This window comes from Phaenicophaeus curvirostris, chromosome 33, assembly GCF_032191515.1.
Source record: "Phaenicophaeus curvirostris isolate KB17595 chromosome 33, BPBGC_Pcur_1.0, whole genome shotgun sequence".
NCBI classification, from domain to species: Eukaryota; Metazoa; Chordata; class Aves; order Cuculiformes; family Cuculidae; genus Phaenicophaeus; species Phaenicophaeus curvirostris.
This window is the reverse complement of record NC_091424.1, coordinates 2,217,410-2,236,624: the sequence shown is the minus strand read 5'-3', so window position 1 is coordinate 2,236,624 and position 19,215 is coordinate 2,217,410. Positions and strand designations below refer to the sequence as shown.

The 19,215-nt window shown below is 55.8% G+C and overlaps 1 protein-coding gene across 1 annotated transcript; it reads right to left on the bottom strand.

Moving 5' to 3' along the window:
• Nucleotides 1-568: 568 nt before the first annotated feature.
• On the bottom strand, nucleotides 569-15,196 carry SLC7A8 (solute carrier family 7 member 8). The gene is made up of 11 exons (XM_069879195.1): nucleotides 14,862-15,196; nucleotides 12,280-12,484; nucleotides 10,151-10,299; nucleotides 9,608-9,733; nucleotides 8,899-9,055; nucleotides 6,200-6,323; nucleotides 6,004-6,107; nucleotides 5,395-5,491; nucleotides 5,031-5,177; nucleotides 3,009-3,186; nucleotides 569-1,274 (listed from the first exon to the last, which is right to left on the bottom strand). The coding sequence occupies exons 1-11, from the start codon at nucleotides 15,004-15,006 to the stop codon at nucleotides 1,159-1,161; spliced, it is 1,548 nt and encodes a 515-aa protein (XP_069735296.1). The 5' UTR covers nucleotides 15,007-15,196; the 3' UTR covers nucleotides 569-1,158.
• Nucleotides 15,197-19,215: the final 4,019 nt, after the last annotated feature.

The window sequence follows — 19,215 nt, the reverse complement described above, 5'->3', positions numbered from 1 at the left end:
CTGTTTCCGTCTCCCTTCGGCTGTTTCCGCCTCCCTTCAGCCATTTTCGCGCTCCCCCTTAGGGTGTTTTCGTCCCCCTCTGCCCCATAGATCCCTCTCTCTGCCCCATAGATCCCTCCCTCTGCCCCATAGATCCTTCCCTCTGCCCCATAGATCCCTCTCTCTGCCCCATAGACCCCTCCCTCTGCCCCATAGACCCCTCTCTCTGCCCCATAGATCCCCCTCTCTGCCCCATAGATCCCTCCCTGCCCCATAGATCCCTCTCTCTGCCCCATAGACCCCTCCCTCTGCCCCATAGACCCCTCTCTCTGCCCCATAGACCCCTCTCTCTGCCCCATAGATCCCTCCCTGCCCCATAGACCCTTCTCTCTGCCCTATAGATTCCCCTCCCTGACCCATAGATCCTTCCCTCTGCCCCATAGAGCCCTCCCTGCCCCATAGATCCCCCTCCCTGCCCCATAGACCCCTCCCTCTGCCCCATAGACCCCCCTCTCTGCCCCATAGATCCCTCTCTGCCCCATAGATCCCCCTCTGCCCCATAGATCCCTCCCTGCCCCACACATCTCGCTGCAGGCACCTGCATTTATTGAATCCTCGATTGTCACAAGCCGCCCTGCCCCACGGCGAGAGGATCTATGGGGCAGAGAGAGGGATCTGTGGGGCAGGAGAGGGGATCTATGGGGCAGAGAGGGGATCTGTGGGGCACGAGGAGGGATCTATGGGGCACGAGGAAGGATCTATGGGGCACGAGGAGGATCTGTGGGGCAGTAGAAGGATCTATGGGGCACGAGGAGGATCTGTGGGGCAGTAGAAGGATCTATGGGGCACGAGGAGGATCTGTGGGGCAGGAGGAGGGATCTATGGGGCACGAGGAGGATCTGTGGGGCACGAGGAGGGGATCTATGGGGCACGAGGAGGATCTGTGGGGCAGTAGAAGGATCTATGGGGCAGGCCCCTTGGCTGTGGGGCAGGCACTCTGTGGGGCAGGCACGCTGTGGGGCAGAGCCCTTGGCTATGGGGCAGCCCGTAAGGCACTGGGGGCCGCGCCGTGGGGCAGGAGAGAGGGATCTGTGGGGCAGAGAGGGATCTGTGGGGCAGGAGGAGGATCTGTGGGGCAGCCCCACGGGGCTCAGGTGTGGGGCTGGGGCTTGGGGGGGGTCAGGTGTGGGGCGCGGGGGGCTCGCCGTGGGGCGCGGGGGGCTCGGCGCCGGGGGGCTCCTGGCCCTGCGGGTAAACGACGAGGCAGAGGCGCTGCCCGAAGAGGGTCAGGGCGGCTGCGGGGAGAGACCCGGAGATCAATAGGGACCCATGGAGATCGATAGGGAGCCATAGAGATCAATAGGGACCCATAGAGACCCATAGAGATCAATAGGGGCCCATGGAGATCGATAGAGATCGATAGGGACCCATAGAGATCAATAGGGGCCCATGGAGATCGATAGAGATCGACAGGGACCCATAGAGATCAATAGGGGCCCATGGAGATTGATAGGGACCCATAGAGATCAATAGGGACCCATAGAGCCCCATAGAGCCCCATAGAGACCCCACAGAGACCCCATAGAGACCCATAGAGACCCCATAGAGACCCCATAGAGACCCCACAGAGACCCCACAGAGACCCCACAGAGACCTATAGAGACCCCATAGAGACCCCATAGAGACCCCACAGAGACCCCACAGAGACCCCATAGACCCCATAGAGACCCCATAGAGACCCCATAGACCCCATAGAGACCCCACAGAGACCCCATAGAGACCCATAGAGACCCCATAGAGACCCCACAGAGACCCCATAGAGACCCATAGAGACCCCATAGAGCCCATAGAGACCCCATAGAGACCCCACAGAGACCCCACAGAGACCCCATAGACCCCATAGAGACCCCATAGAGACCCCATAGACCCCATAGAGACCCCACAGAGACCCCATAGAGACCTATAGAGACCCCATAGACCCCATAGAGACCCCACAGAGACCCCACAGAGACCCCATAGACCCCATAGAGACCCCATAGAGACCCCATAGACCCCATAGAGACCCCACAGAGACCCCATAGAGACCCATAGAGACCCCATAGAGACCCATAGAGACCCCATAGAGACCCCACAGAGACCCCATAGAGACCCATAGAGACCCCATAGAGCCCATAGAGACCCCATAGAGACCCCACAGAGACCCCACAGAGACCCCATAGACCCCATAGAGACCCCATAGAGACCCCATAGACCCCATAGAGACCCCACAGAGACCCCATAGAGACCTATAGAGACCCCATAGACCCCATAGAGACCCCACAGAGACCCCACAGAGACCCCATAGACCCCATAGAGACCCCATAGAGACCCCATAGACCCCATAGAGACCCCACAGAGACCCCACAGAGACCTATAGAGACCCCATAGACCCCACAGAGACCCCATAGAGACCCCATAGAGCCCCATAGAGACCCCACAGAGACCCCACAGAGACCCCATAGACCCCATAGAGACCCCATAGACCCCATAGAGACCCCATAGAGACCCATAGAGACCCCATAGGGACCCCATAGACCCCATAGAGACCCCATAGAGACCCCATAGAGCCTATAGAGACCCCATAGAGACCCCATAGACCCCATAGAGACCATAGAGACCCCATAGAGACCCCATAGACCCCATAGAGACTCCATAGAGACCCATAAAGACCCCATAGAGACCCCACAGACCCCATAGAGCCCATAGAGACCCCATAGAGACCCCATAGACCCCATAGAGACCCCATAGAGCCCATAGAGACCCCATAGAGACCCCATAGAGACCCCATAGAGACCCCATAGAGCCCATAGAGCCCATAGAGACCCCATAGAGACCCCACAGAGACCCCATAGACCCCATAGAGACCCCATAGAGACCCCATATTGTACCTCTAACCCCCTCCATCCCCCCTCCCAGTCCCTCCCAGTCGCTCCCAGTGCCCCCATTCCCCCTCCCAGCCCCTCCCAGTATATCCCAGTGCCCCCCAGTACCGAGGGCGCGGCGCAGGGCGGGGAGGCGGCGCCCCCCGCGCACCCCCAGCAGGTAGAGGGGGGCCCCCGTGGCCATGACCCCCAGCCCCAGCCCGCAGGCCAGCGGCTCCGACCACAGCGAGAAGAGCAGCAGCGCCGCCCACACCAGTAAGAAGAGCGCCGGGAACACCAGCGGCACCTGCGGGGACACTGGGAGGGCACTGGGGGGCACTGGGAGGGGGTATGGGGTGGTTGGGGGGCACTGGGAGGCACTGGGAGGGCACTGGGAGGGAGTATGGGGTGGTTTGGGGGCACTGGGAGCCACTGGGAGGGCACTGGGAGGGGGTATGGGGTGGCTTGGGGGCACTGGGAGCAACTGGGAGGCACTGGGAGGGCACTGGGAGGGGGTATGGGGTGGTTGGGGGGCACTGGGAGCAACTGGGAGGGCACTGGGAGGGAGTATGGGGTGGTTTGGGGGCACTGGGAGCAACTGGGAGCCACTGGGAGAGGGTTTGGGTGGCCTGTGGGGTGGTTTGGGGGCACTGGGAGCCACTGGGAGGGCACTGGGAGGGAGTATGGGGTGGTTTGGGGGCACTGGGAGCAACTGGGAGGGGGTATGGGGTGGTTTGGGGGCACTGGGAGCAACTGGGAGGGCACTGGGAGGCACTGGGAGGGACTGGGATGGCACTGGGAGGCACTGGGAGGGCATTGGGAGGGACTGGGAGGGACTGGGAGGGCACTGGGAGGCACTGGGAGGGACTGGGAGGGCATTGGGAGGCACTGGGAGGGGGTATGGGGTGGTTTGAGGGCACTGGGAGGGACTGGGAGGGCACTGGGAGGGACTGGGAGGGACTGGGATGGCACTGGGAGGCACTGGGAGGGCACTGGGAGGGACTGGGAGGGACTGGGAGGGCACTGGGAGGCACTGGGAGGGCACTGGGAGGGCACTGCGAGGGAGTATGGGGGGGTTGGGAGGGACTGGGAGGGCACTGGGAGGCACTGGGAGGGACTGGGAGGGCATTGGGAGGCACTGGGAGGCACTGGGAGGGGGTATGGGGTGGTTTGAGGGCACTGGGAGGCACTGGGAGGGCACTGGGAGGCACTGGGACGGGGTATGGGGTGGTTTGAGGGCACTGGGAGGGACTGGGAGGGCACTGGGAGGGACTGGGAGGGGGTATGGGGTGGTTTGAGGGCACTGGGAGCAACTGGGAGGCACTGGGAGGGCACTGGGAGGGGGCATGGGGTGGTTTGGGGGCACTGGGAGGCACTGGGAGAGGGTTTGGGGGCACTGGGAGGCACTGGGAGAGGGTTTGGGGGCACTGGGAGGGCACTGGGAGGGAGTATGGGGTGGTTTGGGGGCACTGGGAGCAACTGGGAGCCACTGGGAGAGGGTTTGGGTGGCCTATGGGGTGGTTTGGGGGCACTGGGAGGCACTGCAGGCACTGGGAGGCACTGGGAGGGAGTATGGGGGGGTTTGGGGGCACTGGGAGCAACTGGGAGGCACTGGGAGGCACTGGGAGCAACTGGGAGGGCACTGGGAGGGGGTATGGGGGGGTTTGGGGGCACTGGGAGCCACTGGGAGGGAGTATGGGGTGGTTTGGGGGCACTGGGAGGCACTGGGAGATGGTTTGGGGGCACTGGGAGCAACTGGGAGGGCACTGGGAGGCACTGGGAGAGGGTTTGGGGGCACTGGGAGCCACTGGGAGGGCACTGGGAGGGGGCATGGGGTGGTCTGGGGGCACTGGGAGCAACTGGGAGGGCACTGGGAGGGCACTGGGAGGGGGTATGGGGTGGTTTGGGGGCACTGGGAGCCACTGGGAGGGCACTGGGAGGGAGTACGGGGTGGTTGGGGGGCACTGGGAGCAACTGGGAGGCACTGGGAGGGACTGGGAGGCACTGGGAGGGCACTGGGAGGGCTCGGGGAGCCCCATTAACCCTTGAGGCGCCGGGGTGGCCACTGGAGATAATGGGTGGGTGTATATAGAGGGTGAAGGGGTGTTACTGGTTTATACTGGTTTATACTGGTTTGTACTGGTGTCTGACCTGCAGGCTGTGGCGCGCGGTGGCGCGGCGGCGCAGCACGACGAGCCCGGCCACGGTGACCCCGTACCAGAGGTAATTAACGAAGCCCACGTAATTAATGAGCGTCTCGATGTCCCCCGTCACCAGCATCAGCAGCGTCGACACGCACTGGGGGAACTGGGAGTTACTGGGAGCCACTGGGAGGGGGAAGGGGGGCACTGGGAGGGACTGGGAGGGGGAATGGGGGCACTGGGAGGGACTGGGAGGCACTGGGAGGCACTGGGAGGGCCCTTTCCCTCCAAGCCAAGCGCCTCCCAGTGCCTCCCAGTGCCTCCCAGTGCCTCCCAGTGCCTCCCAGTGCCTCCCAGTTTGTCCCAGTACTCACGGTGACGGCCAGGGCGGGGATGGGCGTCCTCCTCCTCACGTGGATCATGGCCAGCAGCGCCGGGAGGTGCCGCTCCCGCGCCCCCGCGTAGAACAGACTGGGAGAGGGGGGGACTGGGCCTTACTGGGAGGGACTGGGATATACTGGGAGGGGCTCGGGGCAGGTTTGGGGGGGCTGGGGGGGAGAATGGGGGCACTGGGAGGGACTGGGAGAGGATATGGGGGCACTGGGAGGGACTGGGAGGGGATCTAAGGAGGTTTGGGGGGGCTGGGGGGCAGAATGGGGGGACTGGGAGGGACTGGGAGGGCACTGGGGGCTACTGGGAGGGGATCTAGGCCGGCGGGGGGCGTGGCTTGGAGAGAAGGGGGCGTGGCCTCATCCATTGAGACCTATGGAGGGGGCGTGGCCTCAACGCTTCTCAATGGGGAGGGGGCGTGGCCTGCGCGGAGCGTGGGAAAAGGGGGCGTGGCCTGAGAGGGGATGAATGAAAGGCGAGGAGCCCAAAGGGAAAGGGAAGGGGGGGGGGGGTGGGGGGGGACGGGGGGGGGTTGTGACGTCACGGAGGGGGCTGTGACGTCACGGAGAGGGGCTGTGACGTCACGGACTCACCGGGAGCAGGTGAAGAGGGACCCGTTGACGCCACCGAAGGTGGAGAGGGCGACGGCCAAGGGCATCACCCAGGCCATGGAGCCCAGCGCCCGCTCCCCGAAGGACTGGGGGGGGACACAAAGGGTTAATGGGGCTCCCAGTAGCTCCCAGTAGCTCCCAGTACCTCCCAGTCCCCTCCCAGTGTCCCCAGTCTGACCACGGCCACGGCGCTGGACTCGAGGATCTCCTGGGGGCTGAGGGCGGTGACGTAGGCCACGTTGGCGAAGACGTAGACGAAGGTGACGAGGGGGATGGAGATGAAGATGGCGCGAGGCAGGTTCCTGGGGGCACCCGGGGGGGTTAGAGGGGAAAAAAACCAAAATTCCAGCCAAAAATATCAAAATTCCAGCCAAAAAGCCAAAATTACAGCCAAAAAATGAAAATTCCAGCCAAAAAAATGAAAATTCCAGCCAAAAAATCAAAATTCCAGCCAAAAAATCAAAATTCCAGCCAAAAAATGAAAATTCCAGCCAAAAAATCAAAATTCCAGCCAAAAATTCAAAATTCCAGCCAAAAAAATGAAAATTCCAGCCAAAAAATCAAAATTCCAGCCAAAAAAATGAAAATTCCAGCCAAAAAAACAAAATTCCAGCCAAAAAATCAGAATTCCAGCCAAAAAATGAAAATTCCAGCCAAAAAATGAAAATTCCAGCCAAAAAAATGAAAATTCCAGCAAAAAAAACAAAATTCCAGCCAAAAAAACAAAATTCCAGCCAAAAAAATCAAAATTCCAGCCAAAAAATCAAAATTCCAGTCAAAAAAACAAAATTCCAGCCAAAAAATCAAAATTCCAGCCAAAAAATCAAAATTCCAGCCAAAAAACCAAAATTCCAGCCAAAAAAATCAAAATTCCAGCCAAAAAAAATCAAAATTGAACGAAAAAAATGAAAACTACAGCCAAAAAAAACAAAATTACAGCAAAAAACCCTGAAATTCCAGCCAAAAAAATGAAAATTCCAGCCAAAAAAATCAAAATTCCAGCCAAAAAAATCAAAATTGAACGCAAAAAATGAAAATTACAGCCAAAAAAATCAAAATTAGAGCAAAAGAATTGAAATTACACACAAAAAAATCAAAATTAGAGCAAAAAAATTGAAATTGCACACAAAAAAGTCAAAATTGCACACAAAAAATCGAAATTCCACACAATAAAATCAAAATTTTACACAAAATACCAAAATTCCACACAGAAAATCAAATTTCCGCACAATAAAATTGAAATTTTACACAAAAAATCAGAATTCCACACAAAAAAATCAAAATTCCACACAAAAAAATCAAAATTCCACACAATAAAATCAAAATTTCACACAAAAAAATCAAAATTTCACACAAACCCCCCAAAATTTCACTCAAACTCCCTGAAGTTCCAACCAGAAATCTCAAATTTCCAACAAAACATGCAAAATTCCACCCTGAAAAAAACAACAATCCACCTTTTTTGATCCTAAATCCCCTTTTTTCACCCCAAAACCCCCTTTTTCCCAAAAAATTCCAATTTTTTCCCCAAAATTCCCCCTTTTTCCCCAAAAATCCTTCTTTTTATCCTAAAATCCCTCTTTTTCACCCTAAATCCACACTGGTGCCGCTCGCTGAGCTCCTTGCTCCCCCCACTCCCCATTTTTAAGCCCCAAATCCCCCTTTTTTCACCCCAAAACCCCCTTTTCCCCCCAAAATTCCAAATTTCGTTGCAAAATTTCTCTTTTTTCTCCAAATTCGCTATTTTTTGCCTCCTTTTTAACCTCAAATCCCTCTTTTTTGACTCTAACGTATGTTCACACATCTCAGCGAGCTCCTCGCTCCCCGCGACTCTCCAAAACCTCCATTTTTTCACCCCAAAACGCCCTTTTCCCCCCAAAATTCCAAATTTCATCACAAAATTTCTTTTTTCCCCAAATTTGCTATTTTTTGCCTCCTTTTTAACCTCAAATCCCTCTTTTTTGACTCTAACGTATGTTCATGTGTCTCAAAACCTCCATTTTTAGGCCCCAAATCCCCTTTTTTCACCCCAAAACGCTCTTTTCCCCCAAAAATTCCAAATTTCGTTGCAAAATTTCCATTTTTTCCCAAAATTTGCTATTTTTTGCCTCTTTTCTAACCTCAAATCCCTCTTTTTTGACTCTAACGTACGTTCACGTGTCTCAGCGAGCTCCTCGCTCCCTGCGACTCTCCAAAACCTCAATTTTTAGGCCCCAAATCCCCCTTTTTTCACCCCAAAACGCTCTTTTCCCCCAAATTTCCAAATTTCATCACAAAATTTCTTTTTTGACCCAAAATTGCTCTTTTTTAACCTCAAATCCCTCTTTTTTGACTCTAACGTACGTTCACGCGTCTCAGCGAGCTCCTCGCTCCCCCCACTCCCCATTTTCCATCCCAAATCCCCCTTTTTTCACCCCAAAACGCCCTTTTCCCCCAAATTTCCAAATTTCATCACAAAATTTCTCTTTTTTGACCCAAAATTGCTCTTTTTTAACCCAAAATTCCTCTTTTTTGACTCTAACGTATGTTCACACATCTCAGCGAGCTCCTCGCTCCCCGCGACCCTCCAAAAACCTCCACTTTTAGGCCCCAAATCCCCTTTTTTCACCCCAAAACGCCCTTTTCCCCCAAAATTCCAAATTTCATCGCAAAATTTCTCTTTTTTGACCCAAAATTACTCTTTTTTAACCCAAAATTTCTCTTTTTTGACTCTAACGTATGTTTATGTGTCTCAGCGACCTCCTCGCTCCCCGCTCCCCTCCCAAACCCTCCATTTTCAGGCCCCGAAATGCCGTTTTTTTCGCCCCAAACTCAATTTTTGAGCGAAATCGTTCGATTTTTTTTCCCCAAAATGGCCGTTTTTCAGCCCAAACCGACCTGTGGGGCTGCACGAGCTCCTCGGTGACGTAGTTGAGGAAGTTCCAGCCCCCGTAGGCGAAGGAGCCCTGCAGACAGGCCAGCGCCAGCGAGCCCCCCGACGGCCCCGCGCCCCACGACCAGAAGGCCCGAGCCGGAGACAGCCACGAGTGCCAACCTGCGGGGAACTGGGAGCACTGGGAGCACTGGGAGGGGGACTGGGGGCACTGGGAGGGACTGGGAGGGGGACTGGGGGCACTGGGAGGGGGACTGGGGGCACTGGGGGGCACTGGGAGGGGAACTGGGAGCACTGGGAGGAACTGGGAGGGGGAATGGGGGAGCTGGGGGGCACTGGGAAGGGGAATGGGGGGACTGGGAGGGACTGGGAGGGGGAATGGGGGAGCTGGGGGGCACTGGGAGGGGGAATGGGGGCACTGGGAGGGACTGGGAGGGGGAATGGGGGCACTGGGAGGGACTGGGAGGGGGAATGGGGGGACTGGGGGGCACTGGGAGGGGGAATGGGGGCACTGGGAGGCACTGGGAGGGGTAACTGGGAGCACTGGGAGGCACTGGGGGCACTGGGAGGGACTGGGAGGGGGACTGGGGGCACTGGGAAGGGGAATGGGGGCACTGGGAGGGACTGGGAGCCCTGGGAATAACTGGGGACTGGGTGTAACTGGTCTATACTGGTTTATACTGGTTTATACTGGTTTGTAGTGGTGGGACTGACCCTGGCAGATGCGGACGATGCCGGTGAGGATGATGAGGGCGAGCGCCAGCAGCTTCCCGGCCGTGAAGACGTCCTGCACCCGCGTGGCCCAGCGCACGCTCGCACAGTTCACCCACGTCAGCAGCACTGGGAGGGACTGGGAGTTACTGGGGGGCACTGGGAGGGACTGGGAGGGACTGGGAGGGGGATTGGGGGGCACTGGGAGGGACTGGGAGGCACTGGGAGGCACTGGGAGGCACCGGGAGGGCTGTGGGATGGGCCTACGTGGGGCCTAAGCGGTGTTTAATACCAGTCTGTACTGGTTTATATTGGTTTATACTGGTTTGTAGTGGGTTATACTGGCTTATAATGGTTTCTACTGGTCTATAGTGGCTTATACTGGTTTATACTGGTTCATATTAGACTCAGCAGGCAGGCAGCACCCAGCTTCACCCTGCTCTACCCCACCTCACGCTGCTCCCTACCGGTCCCTATAGCCCTATATGGACCCATACTGGTTTATACTGGTTTGTACTGGTTTGTGCTGGTTTGTGCTGGACTCACGCAGGCAGGCGGCGGCCAGGAGGCGCAGGGCGGGCTCGGGGGGGTCGCAGGGCAGCAGGGGCCGCAGGGCGTAGTGGGCGAAGGTGAGGGCGATGACCGCCTGGTTGGTGGGGTAGATGACCAGCACGGCGATCCAGAGCCGCAGGAACCTGGGGGGCCGCCCCATAGAGCCTGACCCATAGATCCCTGACCTATAGATCCTGACCCACAGATCCTGACCCATAGATCCCCGCCCTATAGATCCCCGCCCCATAGGTCCCTGCCCCATAGCGACCAGAGCCCCATAGAGACCAGAGCCCATAGGGAATAATGGGATCAATAGGGACCCAGAGGGATCAATAGGGACCCAGAGGGATCAATAGGGACCCAGAGGGATCAATAGAGATCAATAGGGAGCCATAGAGATCAATAGGGGCCCATAAAGACCCATAGAGATCAATAGGGACCCAGAGAGACCCATAGAGATCAATAGGGACCCATAGAGATCAATAGGGACCCAGAGAGACCCATACAGATCAATAGGGACCCAGAGAGACCCATACAGATCAATAGGGACCCAGAGAGACCCACAGAGATCAATAGGGACCCATAGAAACCCATAGAGATCAATATGGACCCATAGAGATCAATAGGGACCCAGAGAGACCCATAGAGATCAATAGGGACCCATAGAGATCAATAGGGGCCCATAGAGATCAATAGGGGCCCATAGAGACCCATAGAGATCAATGGGGACCCATAGAGATCAATAGGGACCCATAGAGATCAATAGGGACCCATAGAGGATAATGGGACCCATAGGGGATAATGGGACCCATAGGGGATAATGGGACCCATAGAGATCAATAGGGACCCATAGAGGATCAATAGGGACCCATAGGGATCAATAGGGACCCATAGAGACCCATAGAGATCAATAGGGACCCATAGAGATCAATAGGGACCCAGAGAGACCCATAGAGATCAATAGGGACCCATAGAGGATAATGGGACCCATAGGGGATAATGGGACCCATAGGGGATAATGGGACCCATAGAGATCAATAGGGACCCATAGGGATCAATAGGGACCCATAGAGGCCCATAGAGATCAATAGGGACCCATAGAAAATAATGGGACCCATAGAAGATAATGGGACCCATAGGGATCAATAGGGACCCATAGAGAATAATGGCACCCATAGGTGATAATGGGACCTATAAGAATCAATAGGGATCAATAAGGACCCATAGGGGATAATGGGACCCATAGGGATCAATAGGGACCCACGGCTCCCTAGGATCCCAGATCCCAGCCCCACGGCTCCCTAGGATCCCAGATCCCAGCCCCACAGCTCCCAGCCCCACGGCTCCCTAGGATCCCAGATCCCAGCCCCACGGCTCCCTAGGATCCCAGATCCCCAGCCCCACGGCTCCCTAGGATCCCAGATCCCCAGCCCCACGGCTCCCTAGGATCCCAGATCCCAGCCCCACGGCTCACTAGGATCCCAGATCCCCAGCCCCACGGCTCCCTAGGATCCCAGATCCCAGCCCCACGGCTCCCTAGGATCCCAGATCCCAGCCCCACGGCTCCCTAGGATCCCAGATCCCCAGCCCCACAGATCCCAGCCCCACGGCTCCCTAGGATCCCAGATCCCAGCCCCACAGCTCCCAGCCCCACGGCTCCCTAGGATCCCAGATCCCCAGCCCCACGGCTCCCTAGGATCCCAGATCCCAGCCCCACGGCTCACTAGGATCCCAGATCCCCAGCCCCACGGCTCCCTAGGATCCCAGATCCCAGCCCCACGGCTCCCTAGGATCCCAGATCCCAGCCCCACGGCTCCCTAGGATCCCAGATCCCCAGCCCCACAGATCCCAGCCCCACGGCTCCCTAGGATCCCAGATCCCAGCCCCACGGCTCCCTAGGATCCCAGATCCCCAGCCCCACGGCTCCCTAGGATCCCAGATCCCCAGCCCCACGGCTCCCTAGGATCCCAGATCCCCAGCCCCACAGATCCCTGGGATCCCAGATCCCAGCCCCACGGCTCCCTAGGATCCCGGATCCCCAGCCCCACGGCTCCCTACGATCCCAGCTCCCCAGCCCCACGGCTCCCAGCCCCACGGCTCCCTGGGATCGCCGTGCCCCTCACCCCGCGAGCCCCCCGAAGACGTGGGTGACGTAGGCGTAGTCGCCCCCGGAGCGGGGGATGGCGACCCCCAGCTCGGCGTAGCACAGGGCCCCCACGGCCGTGATGGCCCCCGTGGCCCCCCACACGGCCAGCGCCAGCCCCACCGAGCCCGCGTTCTCCAGCACGCCCCGCGGCGACACGAAGATCCCCGACCCGATGATGTTCCCTGGGAAAAAAAAAAACCCCAAAAAAAACCACGCTATGGGGCTGCCCCACGGCGACACAAGCCGCTATGGGGCGAGGTGGGGGGCTGAGGGGTGAGATGGGGGGCCTGGGGTGCCCCAGAGCCGCTCGACGGCCCCATAAGGGGCTCCCCACTATGGGGCAGGAGGGGTAGGGGGTGACCCAGGGTGCTATGGGGCTGCCCCACGGCGAGGGGAGGAGATATGGGGTGAGATGTGGGGCTGAGGGGTGAGTTATGGGGCTGAGGGGTGAGTTATGGGGTGAGATGTGGGGCTGAGGGGTGAGTTATGGGGCTGAGGGGTGAGTTATGGGGTGAGATGTGGGGCTGAGGGGTGAGATGTGGGGCTGAGGGGTGAGATATGGGGTGAGATGTGGGGCTGGGGGGTGAGTTATGGGGCTGAGGGGTGAGATGTGGGGTGAGATGTGGGGCTGAGGGGTGAGTTACGGGGCTGAGGGGTGAGTTATGGGGTGAGATGTGGGGCTGAGGGGTGAGTTATGGGGCTGAGGGGTGAGTTATGGGGTGAGATGTGGGGCTGAGGGGTGAGTTATGGGGCTGAGGGGTGAGTTATGGGGTGAGATGTGGGGCTGAGGGGCGAGTTATGGGGCTGAGGGGTGAGTTATGGGGTGAGATGTGGGGCTGAGGGGTGAGATGTGGGGCTCAGGGGTGAGTTATGGGGTGAGATGTGGGGCTGAGGGGTGAGATGTGGGGCTGGGGGGGGAGTTATGGGGCTGAGGGGTGAGTTATGGGGTGAGATGTGGGGCTGGGGGGTGAGATGTGGGGCTGAGGGGTGAGATGTGGGGTGAGATGTGGGGCTGGGGGGTGAGATGTGGGGCCTGGGGTGCCCCATAGCGACTCTACGGCCCCATACGGGGCTCCCCGCTATGGGGCAGGAGGGGTAGGGGGTGACCCAGGGCGCTAGGGGGAGGGTTTTGGGGTCCCTGGGGGAGATCGGGGGGGGGAAAGAGGGATTTGGGGGTCTCTGGGATGAGGTTTAGGGGGAAACTGAGGGATTTGGGGGGGGAAACAGAGGGATTTGGGGGGACTTGGGGGCTTGGGGAGGGATTTTGGGGTCCCTGGGATGAGATTTGGGGGGAAACAGAGGGATTTGGGGTGATTTGAGGGTTTGGGGAGGGATTTTGGGGTCCCTGGGGTGAGATTTGGGGGGGAAACAGATGGATTTGGGGTGATTTGGGGGTTTGGGGAGGGATTTCGGGGTCCCTGGAATGAGATTTGGGGGGAAAAGAGATGGATTTAGGGGGAAAATACATGAATTTGGGGGGACTTGGGGGTTTGAGGAGGGATTTTGGGGTCCCTGGGATGAGATTTGGGGGGAAACACATGAATTTGGGGTGACTTGTGGGTTTGGGGAGGGATTTTGGGGTCCCTGGGATGAGATTTGGGGGGAAACTGAGGGATTTGGGGGGAAACTGAGGGATTTGGGGGTCACTGTGATGAGATTGCAGGGAAAACACGCGGATTTGGGGGGAAAACACGTGGATTTGGGGGACTGGGGAGGGATTTTGGGGTCCCTGGAATGAGATTTGGGGGGAAACAGCAGGATCTGGGGGGAAAACAGATGGATTTGGGGTGATTTGGGGGTTTGGGGAGGGATTTTGGGGTCCCTGGAATGATACTTGGGGGGAAATACATGGATTTGGGGGGACTTGGGGGCTTGGGGAGGGATTTTGGGGTCCTTGGGATGAGATTTGGGGGGAAACACATGAATTTGGGGGGACTTGGGGGTTTGAGGAGGGATTTTGGGGTCCCTGGGGTGAGATTTGGGGGGAAACACATGGATTTGGGGGGACTTGGGGTCCTGGGGTGGGATTTTGGGGTCCCTGGGATGAGATTTGAGGGGGAAACACATGGATTTGGGGGGAAACAGAGGGATCTGGGGTGATTTGGGGGTTTGGGGAGGGATTTTGGGGTCCCTGGGATGAGATTGGGGGGGAAACTGAGGGATTTGGAGGGGAAACTGAGGGATTTGTGGGGGAAACTGTGGGATTTGGGGTGATTTGGGGGTCACTGTGATGAGATTGCGGGAAAAACACATGGATTTGGGGGGAAACATGTGGATTTGGGGGACTGGGGAGGGATTTGGGGGTCCCCGAGATGAGATTTGCGGGGAAGTAGAGAGATTGGGGGGGAAACAGATGGATTTGGGGGGGAAACAGATGGATTTGGGGGGGAAACAGATGGATTTGGGGGGGTCGGGGAGGGATTTTGAGGGGAAACGTCGGGATTTGAGGGGAAATGGAGGGATTTTGAGGGGAAACGTCGGGATTTGAGGGGACCCGGAGGGCTCGTGGGGGCCTCGGGGATGTTTTTCGTGGCGTGTGCCCCCCAAAACCCTCCTCACCCACGATGATCCCGCAGGCGCTGAGCAGCCCGATCTCCTTCTTCAAGGCCACGCTGCCCGCCGCGTCCCCCTCGTCTCCGTCCTCCTTCCCCTTCTCCCCGGGGGGGTCCCCCTTTTCCTGGCTTTTCCGAGCCCCTTCCGCCATGGCGCCCTTGGGGCCGGTGGCCTGGAGGCTTTTTTTGGGGTGTCGGGGGCTGTTTGTCTCCTCCGGCGCGGTGGGAGGTTCTCGGCTTCGAGCCCACGAGAAAGGGGGTTCCCTTCTTCCTTCAGCCGGACGGCGTTTCGAGGCGAAAAAGAAGGAGAAAATTAAACTTTTGGAGCGTTTCCCAGCCAACCCCGCTCCCCCGGCGCCCCAAAAAGCCTCTCGGCGTCTCCTTCCCCGCGACCTTCGGCCTCGCTGATAACGGGGACAGGACTTTCCCCCCTCCTTGAGGAGGAGGAGGAGGAAGGAGAGCGATGGAGGAGGCCGAAGGACGAGGAAAAAGGGGCTTTGGGCCTTCCCACAGCCCCCTCGGGGCCCCCCGAAAGCCGGGGGGGGGTCCCCAACGCCTCGTTGTCCCCCCAGCCCTCCCCAATGTCCCCCTGGCCCTCCATTTTGTCCCCCTGGCCCTCCTCGGTGTCCCCCCCGTCCCTCCCCAAGGGCCCCCCATGGCCTCTTCCAGCCTTCCCTTTCCGCGCACGCTCCCCCCCCCGGCCCCGCGGGGTCCCCTAAACCCCCTCGCGTCTCGCGTATCCCCCCCATTTCCCCTCACAGTCCCCATTTCTCCCCAGATTTCCACATATTTCCCTGTATTCTTCCCATTTCCTCTCATATTTCCACATATTTCCCCTCATATTCCCCCATATTCCCCACTTTATCCCCATATTCCCCACATTTCCCCTCATACTCCCCATTTCTCCCCATATTTCCACACATTTCCCCTCATAGTCCCCCCATTTCCCCTCATATTTCCCCCTATTTCCCCTCATATCCCCCCATTTCCCCTCAAAGTCCCCATTTCTCCCCATATTTCCCCTCATATCCCCCCATTTCCCCTCAAAATCCCCATTTCTCCCCATATTTCCACATATTTCCCCTCATATTCCCCCCATTTCCTCTCATATCCCCCCATTTCCCCTCATATTTCCCCATATTTCCCCTCATATCCCCCCATTTCCCCTCAAAGTCCCCATTTCTCCCCCTATTTCCACATATTTCCCCTCATATCCCCCCATATTTCCACATATTTCCCCTCATATCCCCCCATTTCCCCTCAAAATCCCCATTTCTCCCCCTATTTCCACATATTTCCCCTCATATCCCCCCATTTCCCCTCAAAGTCCCCATTTCTCCCCCTATTTCCACATATTTCCCCTCATAGTCCCCCCATTTCCCCTCATATCCCCCATTTCCCCTCATATTTCCCCATATTTCCCCTCATATCCCCTCATATCCCCTCAAAATCCCCATTTCCCCTCATATTTCCCCATATTTCCCCTCATATTCCCCCCATTTCCCCTCAAAGTCCCCATTTCTCCCCCTATTTCCACATATTTCCCCTCATATCCCCCCAAAATCCCCATTTCTCCCCATATTTCCACATATTTCCCCGTATTCTTCCCATTTCTTCTCATATTTCCACATATTTCCCCTCATATTCCCCACTTTATCCCCATATTCCCCACATTTTCCCTCATACTCCCCCCATTTCCCCTCATATTCCCCCCATTTCCCCTCAAAGTCCTCATTTCTCCCCGTATTTCCACATATTTCCCCTCATATCCCCCCATATTTCCACATATTTCCCCTCATACCCCCCCATATTTCCACATATTTCCCCTCATATCCCCCCATTTCCCCTCAAAATCCCCATTTCTCCCCATATTTCCACATTTTTCCCCTCATATCCCCCCATTTCCCCTCAAAATCCCCATTTCTCCCCCTATTTCCACATATTTCCCCTCATATCCCCCCCTATTTCCACATATTTCCCCTCATAGTCCCCCCATTTCCCCTCAAAATCCCCATTTCTCCCCATATTTCCCCATATTTCCCCTCATATTCCCCCCATTTCCCCCCAAAATCCCCATTTCTCCCCGTATTTCCACATATTTCCCCTCATATCCCCCCATTTCCCCTCAAAATCCCCATTTCTCCCCATATTTCCACATATTTCCCCTCATATCCCCCCATTTCCCCTCAAAGTCCCCATATTTCCACATATTTCCCCTCATATCCCCCCATTTCCCCTCATATTTCCCCATATTTCCCCTCGTACTCCCCAACTCCCCCTCATATACCCCCATATTCCCATTTTTCCCCTCGTCTTTCCCCATATTCCCTCATATTCCTCCATTTTCCCCTCATATTTCCCCTAATTCCCCCTCATATTCCCATTTTTCCCCTCATGCTCCCCCATTTCCCCTCATATTTCCCCATATTCCCCTCATATTCCTCCATTTTCCTCTCATATTCCCATTTCCCCTCATATTTCCCTCATATTCCCCCCCTTTCCCCTCATTTTTCCCCTCATATTCCTTGATTTTCCCCTCATACTCCCCCATATTCCCATTTTTCCCCTCATACTCCCCCCATTTCCCCTCAAACATCCTCATTTCCCCCATTTCTCCCCCTATTTCCCTCATTTCTCCCCAAATTCCTCACGTTTTCCTCACTTTCCTCCCCGTTCCCCCCTCAATTTTCCTCACTTTCTCCAATTTTCCTCATAATCCCAAATTTCTCCCCAAATTCCCCCCTCGCACCCCAAATTTTCCTCATTTCTCCCCGAATCTTTCTCATTTTCCCCCGTTTCTTCCTGTATTTTCCTCATTTTCCCCCAAATTTTCCTCATTTATACAAATTTCTCCCCAAATTTTCCTCATTCCCCCAATTTCCCCCCAAATTTTCCTCATTTCCCCCTAAATTTTCCTCATTTACCCGAATTTCCCCCAAATTTTCCTAATTTCCCCTAAATTTTCCTCATTTACCCAAATTTCTCCCCAAATTTTCCTCATTTTCCCCCAAATTTCTCCCCAAATTTTCCTCATTTCCTCCAATTTCCCCCAAATTTTCCTCATTTCCCCGCGAATCTTTCTCATTTTCCCCCGTTTCTTCCTGTATTTTCCTCATTTCCCCCCAAATTTTCCTCATTTACCCAAATTTCTCCCCAAATTTTCCTCATTCCCCCAATTTCCCCCCAAATTTTCCTAATTTCCCCCTAAATTTTCCTCATTTATCCAAATTTCTCCCCAAATTTTCCTCATTCCCCCAATTTCCCCCCAAATTTTCCTCATTTCCTCCAATTTCTCCCCAAATTTTCCTCATTTCCCCCAATTTCCCACCAAATTTTCCTCATTTCCCCCCAAATTTTCCTCATTTACCCAAATTTCCCCCCAAATTTTCCTCATTTCCCCAATTTCCCCCCAAATTTTCCTCATTTCCTCCAATTTCTCCCCAAAATTTCCTCATTTACCCAAATTTCCCCCCAAATTTTCCTCATTTACCCAAATTTCCCCCAAATTTTCCTCATTTATCCAAATTTCCCCCCAAATTTTCCTCATTCCCCAAATTTCCCCCCAAATTTTCCTCATTTACCCAAATTTCTCCCCAAATTTTCCTCATTTCCCCCCAAATTTTCCTCATTTCCCAATTTCCCTCCAATTTTCCCCCTTTTCCCGCCCTTTCCGCCCCCCTCTCCCCTTTTAATTACCCCTCCCCATTAATAACTCACTAATTAACCCCTCAGCCGCTCATTAACCGTTTATTAATTAACCCCGCGCCCCCCGGGACCTTCTTCCCCCCCCCCCCCCCCCGGTCATTTGGGGGAGGTCCCTCATTAACGACCCTTCATTAATCAACGCTCCCTCCACTAATTAACCCTTTCCCGCACTAATTACCCCCTTAACGCACTAACTAACCTTTTCCCGCACTAATTAACCCCCCAAACTCCCTAATTAAGCCCCCCAAGAAGCACTAATGAACCCTTTCCGACCCTAACTACACCCCCAAATGCACTCATTAACCCTTTCCCGCACTAATTAACTCCCCAAGATGCACCAATTAACCACTTTCCATACTAATTAGCCCCAGAAGCACACTAATTAACCCCCAATATGCGCTAATTAACCCCAAAATGCACTAATGAACCCTTTCCGACCCTAATTACACCCCCAAAATGCACTAATTAACCCTTTTCCGCACTAGTTACCCCCCCAAATGCACTAATTAACCACTCACCACACTAATTAGCTCCAGAAACACACTAATTAACTCCCAATATGCGCTAATTAACCCCAAAATGCACCAATTAACACCCAAACGCGCTAATTAACCCTTTCCCTCACTAATTAAACCCCAAAATGCACTAAATCAACC

Coding starts and splice junctions, on each gene's coding strand:
- SLC7A8 (XM_069879195.1), bottom strand. CDS start 15,006: ATGGCGGAAGGGGCTCGGAAAAGCCAGGAAAAGGGGGACCCCCCCGGG. Junction 10,300..12,279: donor GTCTTCGGGGGGCTCGCGGG/GTGAGGGGCACG, acceptor GCGGCCCCCCAG/GTTCCTGCGGCTCTGGATCG. Junction 9,734..10,150: donor CCTGGCCGCCGCCTGCCTGC/GTGAGTCCAGCA, acceptor AGTCCCTCCCAG/TGCTGCTGACGTGGGTGAAC.